The sequence below is a fragment of the Haplochromis burtoni genome, unplaced genomic scaffold (genome assembly GCF_018398535.1).
Source record: "Haplochromis burtoni strain Fernald_Lab_line unplaced genomic scaffold, NCSU_Asbu1 Contig_172, whole genome shotgun sequence".
In the NCBI taxonomy this organism is placed as follows: domain Eukaryota; kingdom Metazoa; phylum Chordata; class Actinopteri; order Cichliformes; family Cichlidae; genus Haplochromis; species Haplochromis burtoni.
Genome location: NW_024582533.1, coordinates 817,825 through 834,913, shown reverse-complemented (window position 1 = coordinate 834,913; position 17,089 = coordinate 817,825). Strand labels below are relative to the sequence as shown.

General features: G+C 42.5%; 1 protein-coding gene across 3 annotated transcripts in view; it reads right to left on the bottom strand.

Moving 5' to 3' along the window:
• Positions 1-1,007: 1,007 nt before the first annotated feature.
• LOC102305092 overlaps positions 1,008-17,089 on the bottom strand; it is a 157,740-nt gene continuing 141,658 nt past the window's right edge. For 2 of the 3 annotated variants that reach the window (XM_042225491.1, XM_042225490.1), the window contains 6 exons: positions 16,189-16,310; positions 13,581-13,698; positions 9,475-9,795; positions 6,983-7,190; positions 5,445-5,934; positions 1,008-4,422 (listed from right to left, as the gene is read on the bottom strand). In XM_042225491.1, the coding sequence (XP_042081425.1) occupies positions 3,361-4,422; positions 5,445-5,934; positions 6,983-7,190; positions 9,475-9,795; positions 13,581-13,698; positions 16,189-16,310 (2,321 nt within the window). In that variant the 3' untranslated portion in view covers positions 1,008-3,360. The remainder of the gene's footprint in view (positions 4,423-5,444; positions 5,935-6,982; positions 7,191-9,474; positions 9,796-13,580; positions 13,699-16,188; positions 16,311-17,089) is intronic. The other variant, XM_005933643.3, reaches the window with a different exon arrangement.

The following is a 17,089-nucleotide window of genomic DNA, read 5'->3' as shown; positions in this document are numbered from 1 at the left end:
TTAATTAATATAAATGACGTGAATGACTGAAGAAACTGGCATGGTTCAGTGTTTTTAGCAAAAACTTTCCACCTCCTAGGTCTTTGAAACTAACTTACTACCTGAAGAACAGATATTACTGATGATATAGCAGAAATGAAGACATGTTGTAAAAAACATAACTCAGTCCTCTGAGTGTCTAAAAGTCCAAATATGTTTTGCTAAAATAGCAGGTGAAAGTTTTTGGAGGTACAGTTCATCATCCAAATGAATCCCAAATCAGCTCTCCCTGAGGTTCTGCACCCCCCTCCCTGTCTTCTCTGGTTATTGTGCAGTATATTGGTCCCCACACTGTCCAGTCTGCACAGTGGCACTGTATGGAAAAGTCTGTGGCTCGGGTAAAGGGTAGAGAGACACATATGGATTTTGTTTCATGTCACCGGCTTCTCGACCGGTTAACAAAATGCTGCAGAAGACCTTGACAACAAGATTATGGTGGACCAAACTGGCGGACACTAGCGAAGCTGGCAGCCTGGTGTGACTTTACAAAGAATGAAACAGTGACACTTCTGTGATGGCGCGCCAAAGACGTCCATACATTCAAGTTGTGGCTAAATTCCTCTCTGGACTAAAGTAACTTTTAGGCTTAGTCTATGGTGGCCCTGAAAGCCCAAACGCACTGCATCTTGAGGAAACACCAGCAGATAGAAAAATGCCACAAAAGCACACAAAACAGAATGGAAGTGAATAAAACAGAAATTTAAAAAACATTATGAAAGGTTAAGAAATTAAAAAAACCTCCAAAATAAAAAGACGTAACTCACAAAAGACAATGTCAGTGTTTTTGGGGAGACAATATCATGACAGAACAGCTAACGTGACAGGCTAACAGTAAACGGCTACTAGCAAACCTGAATCTACGGTATTATGTGAATCTTCTGCTTCTTTTAAACGTGTCTTACTTCATCAGCAGCTGTTTCGTTACGTTGCTGTCGCCCCAAAAACACTTGTTTTTTTCTGGGGGGTTTGGGTTTTTTTTACTTTTCTTGTCATTTGTGAATTTTTGTAGAGTTTTTCTACTTGCTGGTGTTTCCTTAAGTTGCAGCACATCTGACCTCTCAGGGCCACCGTAGCAATAAATACATTATAGAGCTAAGTTGTTCTTTCACGCAAGAAAATTTGCTTATGTAGACCATAATGCATCAGTAATTTGGCATTTGAATTGGATTGCCTGAAATGCACACAAGACACTTTTTCTTAATGTAGTGTTTGTCATATTTTTCAAGAGAAGCAACTATCTATAAAACCTCCACATCTCTCAGGCAGTGTAAAATTTATTATAAATTCTAGATTATTCCACTTTTGCAGGCTATTAATTCAGATTTTAGGGAACACTGACTTTTTTTTATTTTGTTTTGTATACCCATTAGGGGGATTTCTCCTCACTTCACTGGATTTTCATCAAATGGATCTTCACTGGCACAGGTTAGCTCACAGGCTTCCTGTAACTAATATTTTGCACAACAAACTTCTGCCAGAGGCCACATGTATAATTGAATCCTTGGCTTGTCCATCTCAGACAAAGAGCTAGCACACAGCAAACCCAAACACAGATGTTGAATACATGGTGTTATTTTGAGTCCAGGAGGCAGTCCAGCGCAGTTAATCCATTTCTAATCTACAGTACATACAGGTAATCCCAACAGTGCTCCATTTTCAACATCTAAGTTCTGTTCTAGACATTTTTTATTTTATTTTTTTTTACACATTTTAAATTTTATATACTCTCTTTTAGCAGTAATACTTAGTGGTATTTACAAATGTTTTTTTTTTTTTACATACAGTCAAACATGATATCTTCGTTTAGCTGACATCTTATAAAAGAACTGTAATTTTCGACATGATTCGTTATCTATTATTGAACATCACACAGTATAAAAGTGCATTCCAGCTGAAATCTCCAGCTCATTTGCATCCTGACCTTTTAACAAGAAATAAAATGAAAACGAAAAAGCCTGTCTCTGTGGTTGTGTTTCACTACAATTTCATTAGAGATCTGTGGAAATGTTCCATTGGGCCGTACAAGCGTTTGGAGTGGAAACTGATTTTGTGGAGTTTTTTTTTTTATTGTTGTTGTTGTAAAATCATGCATGTGAGACTGGGGAAGTGGGGTGGGCAAATTAGAAAAAAGCAGACTTCTTTCATAAAAAAGACACATTTATGCCATCAATAACAGAGTCCTCAGAATACTCATGGATTATGTAATTTACTGTAGTACAATCAAAGCCTTGTGGTGTTAATCAGTTCTTTTGTGTCGCCGCATGTTTGTGTGTGAATCTTTGTAAACATACCAACACTCAACTACAAAATAGCTGGGGGGGATGGGAGGGGGGGCGAAGAACTGAGAGGGTCGGGGGGGGGGATCATATCCCTAAACCATTTAAATTTTTCACAATGTCTGTTTTTCCTCGTGGGCTGAGAGGAGGAAGAATCTTTTGCAGGATTTAAATGATTCATCATTTTCATTTGGAATGGAGTAGCAAGCTGAATAATTCACTTTTTCTGCCACTGCAGATGGAATAAAAAGCAACAGTTTCTGTACAATCATCTCACTTCCAAGACCATTTCTCTCTCTATACATCCTTGCCGCCCATTCCCTTTATAGTCAAACATCACTTTCTCCCCCCTCCCCTGTGTCTTATCCTACTTTCTAAACTTCGTTGTTAAGTGTTTTTCCCTGCCTCGTCGTCCTGAAAGCTAATGTTGCGGCATTACGCAGCATTAGTCATCAGTCTCATCTCGAAAATTGTCTCTGGGTATTTCGATTTCCCCCTGCCACTCTCTTTTGCTCCATCTCTGTTAAATATGCACGCGTACGGCACGCGCTCGGTTGCGCACGTGTTCTCACGCACTTTTCACTGACTTTTCTCGCACACAAACACGCAGACACTGGGATCAGATCGGCGCACCAGACGTCTTCCTTCTCGCCTCCTGCTGTTTCTCATTCCATACGTGAGAGCTGAATTTAATCGAGTCTTGGATGTTTGAGTTGTTTTTCTCTGTCCAAAGCGTTTAACAAATTGTTGCTGCCCCGAGCAGAAGCAGGCTCTGCATTGTCTCAGTATCTGTGCTCAACCATATCAGCGTTTCAACACTTATTGCTATAAATTACATCAATCACTCCCTCCCCTGCCCTCGCATTCTCCATCCTCCCTAGGCTCATTTTTCTCTGTCTCTTTTTATTACTTTGCCTCTTCATCTTTCTCCCCTTTAACTTCTCTTCACATTATTCGAGCTCAAGTTGCCTTTTCATCATCCTTCTTTTCCTCCCCTTCCTCTCTTACCCCCTTTTGCCCCTATTTGTTTCATTTATATCCTTCCTCAATCTTTCCCCTCTTCTCCAGCCCGCACTCCATCTTTTTTCACTTTCTTCTCAGGCTCCTCATTCATTTCTTTCTCTTTTTTGGCACCCTCGTCAACCTTTTCCTTATCTTCCCTCTCTTTCTCCCTGTCTTTGAAGAGCTGGGCTAATTTCTGGAATTGGGGACCCCACTCTTCCAGCCCTGCCCCCCAATCCTCCTTCTCTGAATCCTTCTCCCCTTCGCTCTCCAGTGAGCTGAGGGATCCAGCCCTGGACCCTGTTCCCTCCAGCCCATACACCTGCACAGAGTCGTATGGCGGCTGTGAGGGATCAAAGGTGACCTGGGCAAGGCGCAGCCGTAGGAACTCACCCACTCGCAGTGCCAAGGAGGGACCCCCGTGCCCTGGTCCCCCTCTGGCTGCCTCCATTCCTGGAACCCAGTTGGCCCCAAAGCCCATCACACTGCCATATGTTGCCCGAGGCTGCCCGGGGAAGGGCAAAAGCTGAGGGGTCATATCCCTCCTGCCCAAAACATACCCTCCCATACCTACTCGATCGCGCCAGTCCCCAATAAAGCCAGGTGCTTCTGGGTAGACAGATGGAGTCCCGGTCAGTGATACTCCTCCACTTTCTCTGTCTGGCCTTGCCACCACAAAGTTGCTTCCCATCTCCAGTCCTCCTCTCCCCAGAGTGCCAGCGTAGTCCCTCTGCCCAGATACTTCCCCCTGCAGGACAGTGGCATAGTTGCGTCCACTGGCAGGTGGTTGTTGTTGTCCATCAGTGGAGGTGGTCCCATTTCCATTTCCACCTCCACCTCCACTCCCCCCTCCTCCTCCTCCTCCTCCTCCACCAGAGTCAGAGTCAGCCAGACTGCCACATGTGCGTTTGGGGGACATGCCGGTACGAGAGGCCCTGCGTCCTGCCATGGGGAGGGTAGCCGAGTCACACACCCAGCCTCCTACGCCGTGACCCTGACCAATGAGGGAGCCGGATCGGGTCATGACAAGGTTGTGCTCCCTGGGCAATGTCTCCGACTGCACCTGGAGGGAATGTAGGCGAGCACGAGTGGTTTCAGTTCGGGGCTGGGGTTGGGTGTTAGGTTTGGTTACAGTAACATAAAATGGGATGAGACAATTTGCCCAAGGAGGAAGGGGAAATTTAATAACAGGTATATTAAACGTAGAAAGATAAGGAAAAGTGATGACATATTGCCCACGTGAAGGAAAAAAACAGGAGATGATGATAAAAAGTGATTCACGTGAAGGAGAGACAGACAGACAGACAGTGAGCAGAGGAGAGCGGAGGGAAAGCAGAGTTGGAAGAAGACATAGACATTAATTGATCACTAGAATGAGCTAACACTGCACTGTGACAGGGAGATGGAAAGGGAAGAGATAGAGAGATAAAATATTTGAAAATTAAATAAAGCTAGGGCCAAGGAGCCGTGCCATGGCCCTAATAAATAAAAGCATAAGAACAAAAAGTAAGAATAAAGCAGGCTATGATGTGTTGATAATGTCTTTATTGTCATCCTCCCCCAACAACGTCCAGGACATTTCTGCGACTGTACAGAGACTAGTGTGGCAGTGCTTTAATCACTGCAGTAGTTCAGTATATTAGTTTGATTTCAAAACCTTATAATGATTTTATATTTGCTTAATGACTTTCTCACGTTTTCGTTTGCGTATTTAATTGAATAATTAAGTCATTGATTCAGCTTTAATGATGTCTTCAATGTGGCCATCTACTGCTAATTGACTAATTTATTCCGTTATAATTAACGATTCACGGCAACGGCTACCGCTTTTTACATCTTATTGAAATATTTAGCCCCCCATCAATCTATGTTTTAAGCTGTGTTGCAGAATGAGTTCCTGTGCTGCATTCAACACAAATATGCAAGTGTGCATTTGAATGATGTAGATGGAAGGACATCAAAATCCTACCAAACAGGAATCTTGGGTTCTCTGGGCATCACTGCTAAATAGTGGCATTATGTTTGAGACCCTAGTGTCCTTCATCGTCTCTCCGTTTCTCTTGCACATTTATTTAAGCTCATGTGTGTTTAGCATGCGTTTAGTGTGAAGCTCACTGTCATCCTTACCCAGTCCACATTTTGACTGAGGTTAACTTTGTCCTCACTGCTCCCTTCTGTACAGTTGCTTGCGGTTCCTGTTCCTCCTCCTCTGTCGTGGCTGTCGCTGGTTCTCGGTGTCCCTCCATCGGACGTGCTCACCCCGCTCTGGGGTGCGGTCCCGTCGCGGCTTTCCGTCCGACTCCCCGTTCGACTTCCTGTGCTGAGATCCGTTGGAGCTATGTACACCGCCCCAGACTCCATCGGCCCGACCACGGCCCCTTGGTTCTGGATAACCAGGGAATGGTCTGGCTGGCCTCCAGGAAAGCGGTACGCCAGCTCAGCCAAGCCTGGCTCGAACGTTCCTCCTGGGGCGCGACGGAGAATGGGTAACGTGTGACTGCTGTAGCAGAGACGACCGTAAAGGGGTCCTGCTGGTCCTGAGTAGTTGTGATCCACACCTGGATTCTGAGCCCAGCTATAAGTGCGAGATTTGTCTTGAGCACGATGTGAGTAACGACTGCAAGACAAAAAAAGGGCATATGATTGGGCTAAATCTGAACATGTTATGCCTGTTTTTGAATACTGCTTGCTGCTCAGGAAATATCTTTGGTCATTTTTTAAACAGGTTTTTCTTTTAAACCATGACTTGTGGTTTTGTGTTGCACTCTATATTCACAATGCAAGATATTCTGCTGAGACATTTGTCCACCTTGGGGTGGGAAAAAATAACCAGGTGAGAAATATGAAGGGTGTACTGTGTGATTTTGTTTGGACTGAAAACTTGTGATTCCATGGATGGAATTTCAAAAGAAAAAAAAAAGTGATCCAGTGCAGCTAGGGCCAAAATAACCTCTGTTTTAATACAACGTTTCTTTCATAATGAACGCTCCAAATCTTACAGTTCACTCCAAGAAGAACAAGCTACAGCAGCGCTCGACTCAACTATGCGCTCCTTTGTTACATGGCGCCAACAGAAATTAGAAATTAAAAGTCTCACAGAGGTAGTTAATATTGCAGGAATATTGCACTGGATTGCATTAGATTTAGACAGTTTTTCATGTTGCTGTGTCCACCTCCAAAAACTGTGAGAAGCAATTTTCGATCAACTAAAAGCAGCCTTTGTACTTGTTTATGGCCTCTCCATATGGCTTGCATGAATCCGGGAGCTAATTATTAGTCCAAAGGCAATAACAATGTTTCACAGGAACATCAAAGTGGGTGCAAACAACTCTCTGATGTAGCAGAACATAAATGAGTTTTAGCAAAATGAGCACAACAAAGTGGCCTCCTAGGACTGCCAGGCTTGATAGCCTTCTGTTTGAGTGTTTTGATTGGTGGCTGATTATGACCTGGGAGTTGTGGCTTAAACAGTTACTTAAGTGGATCAGTTAAGAGCTGGACTGCGACGAATGGTTTCACTCTGAAGGCGTAAATAATATTTTCTTTTCAGCATGTAATGAAAGGTCCGCTGTGATGGTTTGATTAAATTAAAAACAGACCCATTTATATATATATGCATCACCACATGCAAACAAACCCTCCCACACACCCCTCCGCCTGCTTACACGTTCCTGCTGTCCAGCGTGCGATAGCCGCGTGAGCGCGAGCTGTGCGGGGCACTCTGCAGGGCGGCAATGTCGAAGGCAGCTGTGTCGGCCTCGCCTCCGCCCTCGTCGTCATACGTTATGATGTTCTCGCGTACGTCGTCCTCCTCCAGCGGTGACAGCGAGTCGCGCTTCTGACGCCGCAGCGACAATGACAGGGCACTCACCGCTGCCGAGGGGTGGCAACGGGAATAACGGATATTGAGGCATAGGAGAGAAATTGGAAAAAGAGTGATGAACAAGGGAGACGGGGGGGCAGAAGTCACAGGGGAAATAAAGGAAAGGAGGAAGAGATGTGTGTGTGTGAGCAAGGGAGAAAAACTCAAGCAGACAAAGAGGTGAAACACACAGAGACAAAACGAATACAGAGAGTCCTTGGGTTAGAGGGCTGGTATATCATATCAGCAGACTGCATGCCTCCACTAGGTAATTGACTTTGAGCTCCAGCCAGCCAAATGGATGCTTTATTGTCCCATGACTCCATGACTCTTATTGCATATTCCCAATATCGAGAGCTAAATTTCACCCTGGACTGTGGCAACGAACCAAATGATGCCTTTGTGACTTTTAACAGGTTTGCAAACACAACATTAGCATTGGGCAGTAGAATCAGCCTTCCCATACCCACTGACATCAAACTCTGGGAACAGTGGCTTTTTTTTTTTTTCCATTTCAATTTTCCAGGGGAAAGGCACAGACGCAGGTCTAGATTAGGTTCCTGCACTAGGATCGAGTTAGTAGAAAAACAGATTCAGGACACCTATGATAATAGCTTTAGTATGCTTATTAAGTGGGGGAAATCCTATTCTTGCATGTGCTGAACTTTCTGGATGCAAATAGGGAGAAAATGAGAACCAAGCTGAAAAGTAAATTTAAAAAAAAGTGCATAAATATTCAGGAAGGCACCCGATCCAAATAAGACCCCAGTCAGAAATCAAGGACAAGAAGAATTGAGCATCCGGTTAAAGTTGCTGCTGGTACACCTGTGGAAAGTGACACCTTTACCAATAATTTCTCTCATTATTGGCTTTCCAGTTCATTTGTACATTTCAAGGATGCAATTTTTTTTCCACTCCAATATAGAATTTCTGAGTGGACAAGTTGATCAACTCTCTGAATTTGGACCCTCACAGGTTACTAGAAGGCTAGTTAGTTGATCGACTGACATTGCCCATATTTTTTTCTTAATATATTCCACTCACTCGCTCTTAGACAGCTCTCCCTATCATTTGGACAAACTGCTTTGGTATTTATAGAAATCCAAACCGTGCTGAATCTGCTCGGGTGCTTATTTATATTTGCAGTGTATGATTTGATTTAACAAACACTAATGTGCTTGTGTTTCCATACGGCTGTATCGCAGGAGGTTAAGCTGCCGTGGTAAGTAAATCTACAGCCTTAATATAGTTGGAGGCCACATTATTTGATTTCTATGGAACTAATTCAATGATCCCTAAATGGAGTGGGAAAACTCTAACCTTTTATAACAGTTTGAGGAATAACCTTTATAGCGTGGTGTGTGTATATTTATCTGTTAAAGACAGCCTCTATCCACAGGGCAAAGTTGCCAAATGGCTCAATGGCTACCTCGTGTAAACACCGCTCCTTTTTAATAACTGATGGAGATGATGACAGAGGTTCTTTAAGGACGTTTGGCATTCTGTGGAAGGCCCTGTTATTATAGTGTTTAGAAATAGAAAAAGCAGAATTATACTCCCGCCCACGATCATGCCATTATCACTTAGCGAACTAAATTCTTAACTCCACTAAATCCACTGAGCACGATCACCTTCACGCCATGTCGCGTCTCCCACTTGATTGAACTGGCCCCTTCCAGAATGATAATGCCTTTATCAACAAGGCACGAGTGATTTCAACAGACTCAATAGAAATGACAATGATGCTGGCTATCAGCCAGTCTCCTCAGCAACTAGGCATTATCCAATTGAGCATTTGAGTTTCTGCAAAGGTGGCTGTGACATTTTATTATGCTGCTATCAAAAACCGAAGGGCCCAGATAATCACTCAAAATTGTTATTTTAGCTGTGATTAGAGCTGACCTTGCCAAGGGAAATAACTGGACCAAAATTGCGAGGAAAAGTAAACCTGTATCGAGCAGCTGTGACTAAGAGAAATATTTACGCTGCTGCTTTCATTATTTTCATATGCAGATTAAGCATCCAGGGATGTAGTTGAAGGTAAACAAGCCCTAAACGCTATTTACTCAACTTTCTATTTGTAGAATGGCATTAAATGCATTTCTAGGGAGTAAATATTTATGATATAACTTCATATTATATCATAATGTACATAACACTAAGTGCTGTTATAAAAGCCATCATGTAAGTTATATAAACAAGGGCCTTTCACCATTTTACTTTTGCTTTTGGCATTATCTTAAGCCAAGCCCAGATTTAATCTCTCTCAAGCTTTATGAGCTATTAAGTATTTACCCAGTAATGTAGCAACACAAGCCAGGATAGCCAGCAAGGCAGCTGTACTGAGCCCAGGGGAGGGCAGTGTGGACTGCTGAGGAAGACACACCGCTTCTTTCTCCCAGTCCCATTCGCCCTCGGTCTGTTTGTCCTTGTCTTTCTCCCCAGCTCGTGCCCCTCCTTTCAGGCAGGGACAGACGGACACAGTGACCGTCCCAGTGCTGGTGAGGCCAGACGTCCCATCCCTCAGGACGAGCGGCACGTAGAGGGTCAAGGTGGAGGATGAGGAACGGGACAGTGGCTGGATCTGGGACAGCAACACCAAGCTGGCTGTGGGGCCTGAAGGAGAGTTGACAGATAGGAAGAAACTTTGAGTCCACTGTTAACCGCATGCTACAGTGTTGTTTGCAGAATGGAGGCAGGACGTTCCAATTTGGAAATTATGCCCAGAAATGAATGTCCTCATGTTTGCAAATGTGCGACTGCAGTCAGCTGGTGACGGGTTTGTACCACAAAGGAATTGAGCAGGAAAAAATATTTAGCCTCTCTTTTATTTTTACTATTTTCGTTCACTTCCCTTCTAATTTGAGCTACAGCGTTCCACAGCAGAATAACAGTGATACTAATTTTACAGGATGAATCTACTAGAGTGTTACAAATTGGGCAGACAGTATATTTTTCGCTGCCGCAGCCAGACGCTTCATGATTTATGGCTCCAGATAGGCTGTAAAACTTAAGCATAAATTCTAATATACTTTCACGTTTAAAATTATTGTTTGAATAATGTGGTGCCATTAGATCCATCTGTATGATCCTTTTCAAAGACTCCCACGCTTGTCCTGGTTAATGACACAACAAAGTATGTACAGAAGAAAGCCTGTACATCCAAAGCACTGACTTTTAGAACACACTTGTATGAAAGGAATACATCACAAGCCCGTTTTTTTTTTCTTAAAGATGTTGTAATGGACATCAGTGATGAGAGGCTCACATACAGCAATTTAAAAGGACAGAGAGCAGCAATAACAAAAGAGGTAACGGCCTGTATTGATCTGACTCTCACTTTTGAGAAAAAGAACTGCGGAGGATCTGTGTGGGAGACGTTTTTAGAATTACACACACAAGGCCACAAAAATATAGCCGCTGACACGAAAGCAGGTTTTCATTAGCATGAATGGCACTGGGAATGAAAACATGACAAACGCGATTATCAAAAAGATCTTCAGCGATCCAAAAGATAGATCAAATCATTGTCTTTTTAAACAAAGAAAGTAATGTAGCATTTTGTCAGACAAGCTGTCCACACGGGAGCTGAGGATGATCTTATTGTCTCTCTGTTCTACTGTTGGATGACACATCAAAGAGGTCTTTGATTTCACATGTCACTGAGTTTATAATACTCATTCATGATCTGGCGAGTTAACTTGGTTTTGTCTGGTTTAGGAAGAGTTGGGAGTTTGGTCAACAGTTTGGTAGTAAAATTAGTCAAAGAGTAGTCGGATCTTCAGCTGCTGACGAATGTAAGCACATATCTTCATCTGGGAGGGGTGGGGAACTCCAGGCCTCAAGGGCCGGTGTCCTGCAGGTTTTAGATATCACCCATACCAGGCCTCTGGAGAACTTCAAGACATGTTGAGGAGGTAATTTAGCCTTTTAAATCAGCTGTGTTGGATCAAGGACGCATCTAAGACCTGCAGGACCCATGAGTCCTGAAGTTCCCCCACCCCTGTCTTAAGTTCTATATTTAGCATATTTTAGCTAATACAGCTAACTTAGTAGACAATCAAAGCATTTTGCAGCTAAAATGCAGTTTTTTTGGTCAGAATTAATGGAGAACAAAACAAAGTACTATGACTTAAAATGAGAGTAAATGTTATCCTGTGTTTGCTGGATTTTCAGTTGGATGTTTTCAAATTCCCCGTATTTGCCATATTGTGTTTACTGATGAAGTCAAGGCTGGAAAATTTGTTGCCAAGCTACACACACAGACCACTCGATTAGTTACATCATGCTACTTTTTCCCTCCAGAACTGCCTTTATTCTTCATGGCATAGATTCAACGAGGTGCTGGAAGCATTTCCACCGAGATTTTGTTCCATATTAAAATGACAGCAGCAAACAGCTGCTGCACATTTGTCAGCTGCACCCACGATGTGAATCTCCTGTTCCATCGCATCCCAGAAGTGCTCTTTTTGATTTAGATTTGGTGACTTTCATGTTGTTTACGCCAAATTTTTACCCGACTACCTGGATTTTGCAGCAGAACTTGATTTGATTTGATTTTTTATTGATTAGCATTCAAATATCTCAGTGAAAACAGAACAAAGATCTACCACAAAGCAAGAAAGACAAGGCTAATCAAAAGACTTGAGACTCATCACGCTAAGCAAAGTTTTCTTTTTAATCTTTTATTGCCCAATTTTGCAGAGTCTGTGAAAGCTGTAGTCTCAGTTTCTTGTTCTTAGCTGACAGGAGAGGCACCTGGGTTGGTGTGGTAGCCCATTTGCTTCAAGGCTGACCGTGTTGTGCATTCAGAGACGCTCTTCTGCATACCTTGGTTTTAACAGTGCTTGGGAGTTACTGTTGCTTTCCAATCATCTTGAAGGAGTCTGGCCTTTCATCTAAGGCCTCAACAAAGCAACCCATCACTATTTTCTCTTTTTCAGGTGGGGGGATTCAGATTTTGTTGCATTATTTCAGTACATCAGAATTCTCAGCTGCATTCAAAGTTACTTAAATCACCTTTTTTCCCCATTTTGACACTCGGTTTGAATTTCATGTCAACACTGAATGTCATGTGAGTGGCTGATCAGAATACATGAGTGTTAATGAGCACTTGAACAGGTATACCTACAACTAGTACACATGTTCATGTGTCCAAGGCGTGCACATGGAATACTATATTATACACTTCAATATGCTACTGACATCTTTAGCTAATATGACGCACAAATCAAACTTTCAAGTGGAGAGAGATGAGCTGTGTGCAGAATGCATAAGCACACATGAAAGTATTCTGTGGAGTTTTTATCCGCTAGTGGTGCAATGTTTTGATTTGCATTACTGTCCTCAACTGCAACTGTGCAGCACATACCAACTGAAGAGCTTCACCGATTTCATGCTGTTCCACAACAGTTATTGTGTCAAAGGAAAAAAATGTAGCAATGCAGAAGCAAAGACATGAAAAGAAAAAAGAATGCCAGCTGATGTAATCAGGCCTGCACTCTTCAAAATATTGAAAAATGTCACTTTTGCAAATGTTTGATCTTTTATCCAGCACGCCGTTAAGGCTTCAAGGAAGCAAACACTGTGTTTTTGCACTGACTCAAAGTATGTGTTTACACGAAAACTCCACAGGTGACACATAATTGCAAAAAAATGCATTTGTGAGCCAATTATCTTGTTTTTGTGTAGAGAAATGTAAATGTGAGCTAAGACAACAAAATTCTTGTGGATCCAATTTTAGGAGACTACATATTTGCTCAAGGATGCAAAAATATCCCCACACATACACAGCTTGATGTGAACAGTTACACAGAACCGGCAGCACATTGCATCCCTGAATTAAAATAGTCATATCAAATTTATGTTTGCATGATATTAAAGGACTATACGTGTGTAATTGTGCAAAACAAAGAGCGAGGACACAAAGAGTTCAGGGGGAAAAATGCACAGAAAACAAACAAGTAGCTAAATTAGATTCAGTTGACGCTAATTAAACGAAGCAGCTTTGATTTCTTCAGAAGCTTCTCAGTGGAAATACTAAGTTTACATGGTTGTGGGGAAGAAGATGGATGTAGAGGATACAACAAGAGGGAAGAAACAAAAGAGGGGAGGATAACAAAGCAAAACAATGGGGCCACCAGACATGGGAGATGGATGGTAGGAGACAGAGGGAGGGACAGAAAAAGGGAAGGCGACTCAGAGAGGGAGTGGTTTTGAGAGGAACGGGAAAGAGAGAATAGAAGGAAAGATGAAGATGGGAAGAGAAAGGCAGAAAAAAATATATATGTGGGATTAAGGGCCTTAGAAAAGTGGGGGGAGAAACAGTCTATCTGCCAAGGGAGGAGCAGACAAACAAGAATTAAGAGAACTACACAGAGAAGGAAAGATTGAGTGCCTACCACCGCTGTCCCTGACGCTGAAGTTGAGGGCAGCGCTGGACTCTGGAGGGATGCTGAAATACACGGTGCTGTCATTCCCACCCTCATCTCTATCAATCGCCCGCAACACCTGCACCACCTGAAACACAGAGATAGAGAGCAAGGGAGACCGGGTGAGGGGAGGGCGTGAATGAATGTGTGTGAGTGCGCGTGTGTTTGTGTGTTTTGAGGAAAAGCATAGAGAGAGAACAGAAAAGGAGGAAGAAAAAACACTTACACAGAGAGAGCTTTTAGCTACATAAACAAAAAAACATTAGCCGACACTGGCAGAATGAAAACAAGTCAAACAATTAGCATAGTGACATAAGTGAACTGTGTTTGATACTCACACCAAAAATATAACCGTGTGTGTGTGTGTGTGTGTGTGTGTGTGTGTGTGTGTGTGTGTGTGTGTGTGTGTGTGTGTGTGTGTGCGCGAATCCCCTTTTTTGTAAATACAGTGCCGTGCAGCTTTCGGTGTCGTAAAGGCATCTACGCAAGTCCTCATTGGCAATCTTAACTAAATTAATCTTAAAGAAATCTCCCGCAGACTGAGCTGATGGGTAATTTCTTTTTAATGAAACTCTCTGTTCGTCATTATGCAGGGCGCTCTTTCAGGAACGCTTTCGAGTGCTCGATACTAGACTCAATGCGGGGATGAAGGGTGCAGCGTGCTCTTTGAGTTAGTCGATGTCTGTAGGCCTTGAGAAGATTTGCTAAGAACAGTTGCATTATGTTATCCGATGCTGTGGGTGAATATTCAAACAGGCTTTGCCTAATGGCGTGTCATACAGAGATGTGCATATACTATCCCAAACACACTGGGAAGACATCATAGCCTTTCTTTTATGAACTGCGTGCCGCTCACTCAAATTGCAGCATGCACAAACATGAACATCACAGGCAAAAACAAATCAACGTCGTTGCCATAGAATCACAGATTTCGTGGTGACACAACAAAGGCATGAGCAGAGCAATGAAAGCACCAGTGGAAACAAAAAAAACCAAAAAAAAAACAAAACACACACAACAGATGGGCCACGACACCAAAATGATAGTGACAGAGCCAGCATGGAAAACGGAATATGGAGGCAAAGAAAGGAGAGCTAAGCAGGGTTTCCAAGGGGAGGCTGAAGAGCAAAGGGATGATTTCTATAATTGAGATAGGATCGAGTGAGAAAAACATGATGCAGAGAAACAGACAAGAACACAAATAAAGCAGGAAGGAGGGAGGCAGCCTGAGAGGAGGCTCGAGTTTAATTACAATGCAAATAACTGCTGCGTTCTGATAACAGGCCATGGAGGATTCACCTGGCTCCATGGTGAATGAGTATGCTGTAGCTGCATGTGGCCATATCTGAAGGGAAACAGCTTTGTTCTGCCACACTCTATATGCTCCAAGCTGAATACTCGTCGACTGTTTGTGTTGTAATTATATGACTGTACATGAACATTAAATACAAAGTTTGCATATGTTTTGCATATGACATAGTAACACTAATTTATTAGGAATATGTGTATAATTAGTGCAAAATGTGGCGTGTGGTGGGCTGTATGGCTCAGCCAATATAAAGAAGAGGTAACATTAACATTTACTGAAATAGTGTAGCAATCGAGCTAAGTGACACATTGTCAAGATAGTTATTTAATGGGAAGCTAACTAACCAGGTTTTGTGTTTATGGTATGAAATTTGGGGCTTTGAATGCAAACATAAAAACTGTAACTTCTAAAATATGTATGTAAAGTAAGCATTATTTATTATTTTACAATTATTATTAATTATTACATTGATTATCAATATTGTTTGATTTTTGGATGATTAAAGTTCATCCAGCCACAGCTTCTCAGGCTTCAGATAAAACTGGTTTTGAAGCTTCTGCTCATATGTATACATAAAAAAGTCAGTCTTATCTTATCTTAATATAAAATAAAAAGGTGAAAACAATGAATATGCTGAAAATGTTAACTTCTTAGGGTTAATAACGCTAGCAGTTTGGCCACAAACCAATGGCCACTGATTAGTGACTGTAACCATGTGATCAGTTATGTGACTTTATTCAAACCAACGATATGTCGAATTTGACTGAAACATGTGAGACTATAGTATTAGCAGTGTGTCTAAAAAGCGTTTTCAGTCGTGCATTTTGCATGTCTGACAGAACAGCTTCTTTTTCAGTCAGTCCAGATGTCTACTCTGGCTTTTACATTCTGATTGCGTTATACCCCTGCCACTCTATTTGTAAGCTTTTACCCATGCAACTGCAGTGATTGTGTGTTGGGCTCTGACACCTCGAAAAACCACGAGTGCCACACATGTAGACACAAAGACAACACAGCTGCTGCTGCTGCTGTGTAGTCATCACTTAAAGTCTTTTCACATCTTCTTGAAAAATTACAGTCTTTAGCACTGCTGGCAGTCCAAGTACCTAAACTGAGAAATGTGTAGTGCCAGAATGTAGTTCCAGTATTAACCCGGCTTGTTTCCTTAACATGCGTTTTAGTGTCTTTCCATGTCTTTAAAATGAACATTTTATATACACTGGAATGGAATGGAAATAAAGACCTCAAGTAGTTTAAACACATACTGACCTGTCCGATGGAGGAGGAGTCACACATGGCTGTGTTGTACTGCCTGTCCAGCTCAGGTGCATTGTCATTCAGATCTAAGGTCTCTATTGCAACTAGAACTCTGGAGACTTGGCTGGGATTGTCTGAAAGAGCCAGAGAAAAGCATATGAGAACGTAGCCTCCAAAAACACGCACACACAGCTGTATAAACTTAATAATATGAAGACAATGTTAAAACGGCACTACTGAGTACAATACAAATACAGTGGCGCAAGTCATCGGTCCATTAATCCCATGCAGTCGTCCTCATAGGCATAATCAAGTATTTCAAGACTTTGTCCAAAAACTTCACATTACATCACATTAGTGAGCGTACAATTGGCTAAATAAACAGCAGTGCATTTGGTTTCATTTGGCTTGTGTTACAGCTCGCAGGCTCCCAGCTGGAGTATGACTGATGCTTCCATATCAGTTAAAATTTTCCTCATCAAACTGTTCTTTTCATAGCCAGCACTTCTCGCAGCATAAAGTGTGTGTGTGTTTGTGTTTTCTCAATAAAGAGAGAGAAAAGGCAGAAGAGGGGTGCAGAAGGCAGCGAATCTGCATGCAGTTACACAAGAGCGCAGTTTAAATGGATTGGCATAAGGTCCCCTACACCCCATTCACTCGGCTATACGCACACTTGAACATGAAGTTCTCACAAGCCGCGCTTGAAACACATGAAGTTAGCATTCTGAACACTCATCATTACATTTTAGGCAGCTATGACACAACCCAGGCTCACCAGCACACATCCTTTATCTAGGCAGGCAACCGTGAAACACATTGGACTACACTTTCTGTAAACCGAGCCACCCACACCCACACACACACACACACACACACACACACACACACACACACACACACACACACACACACA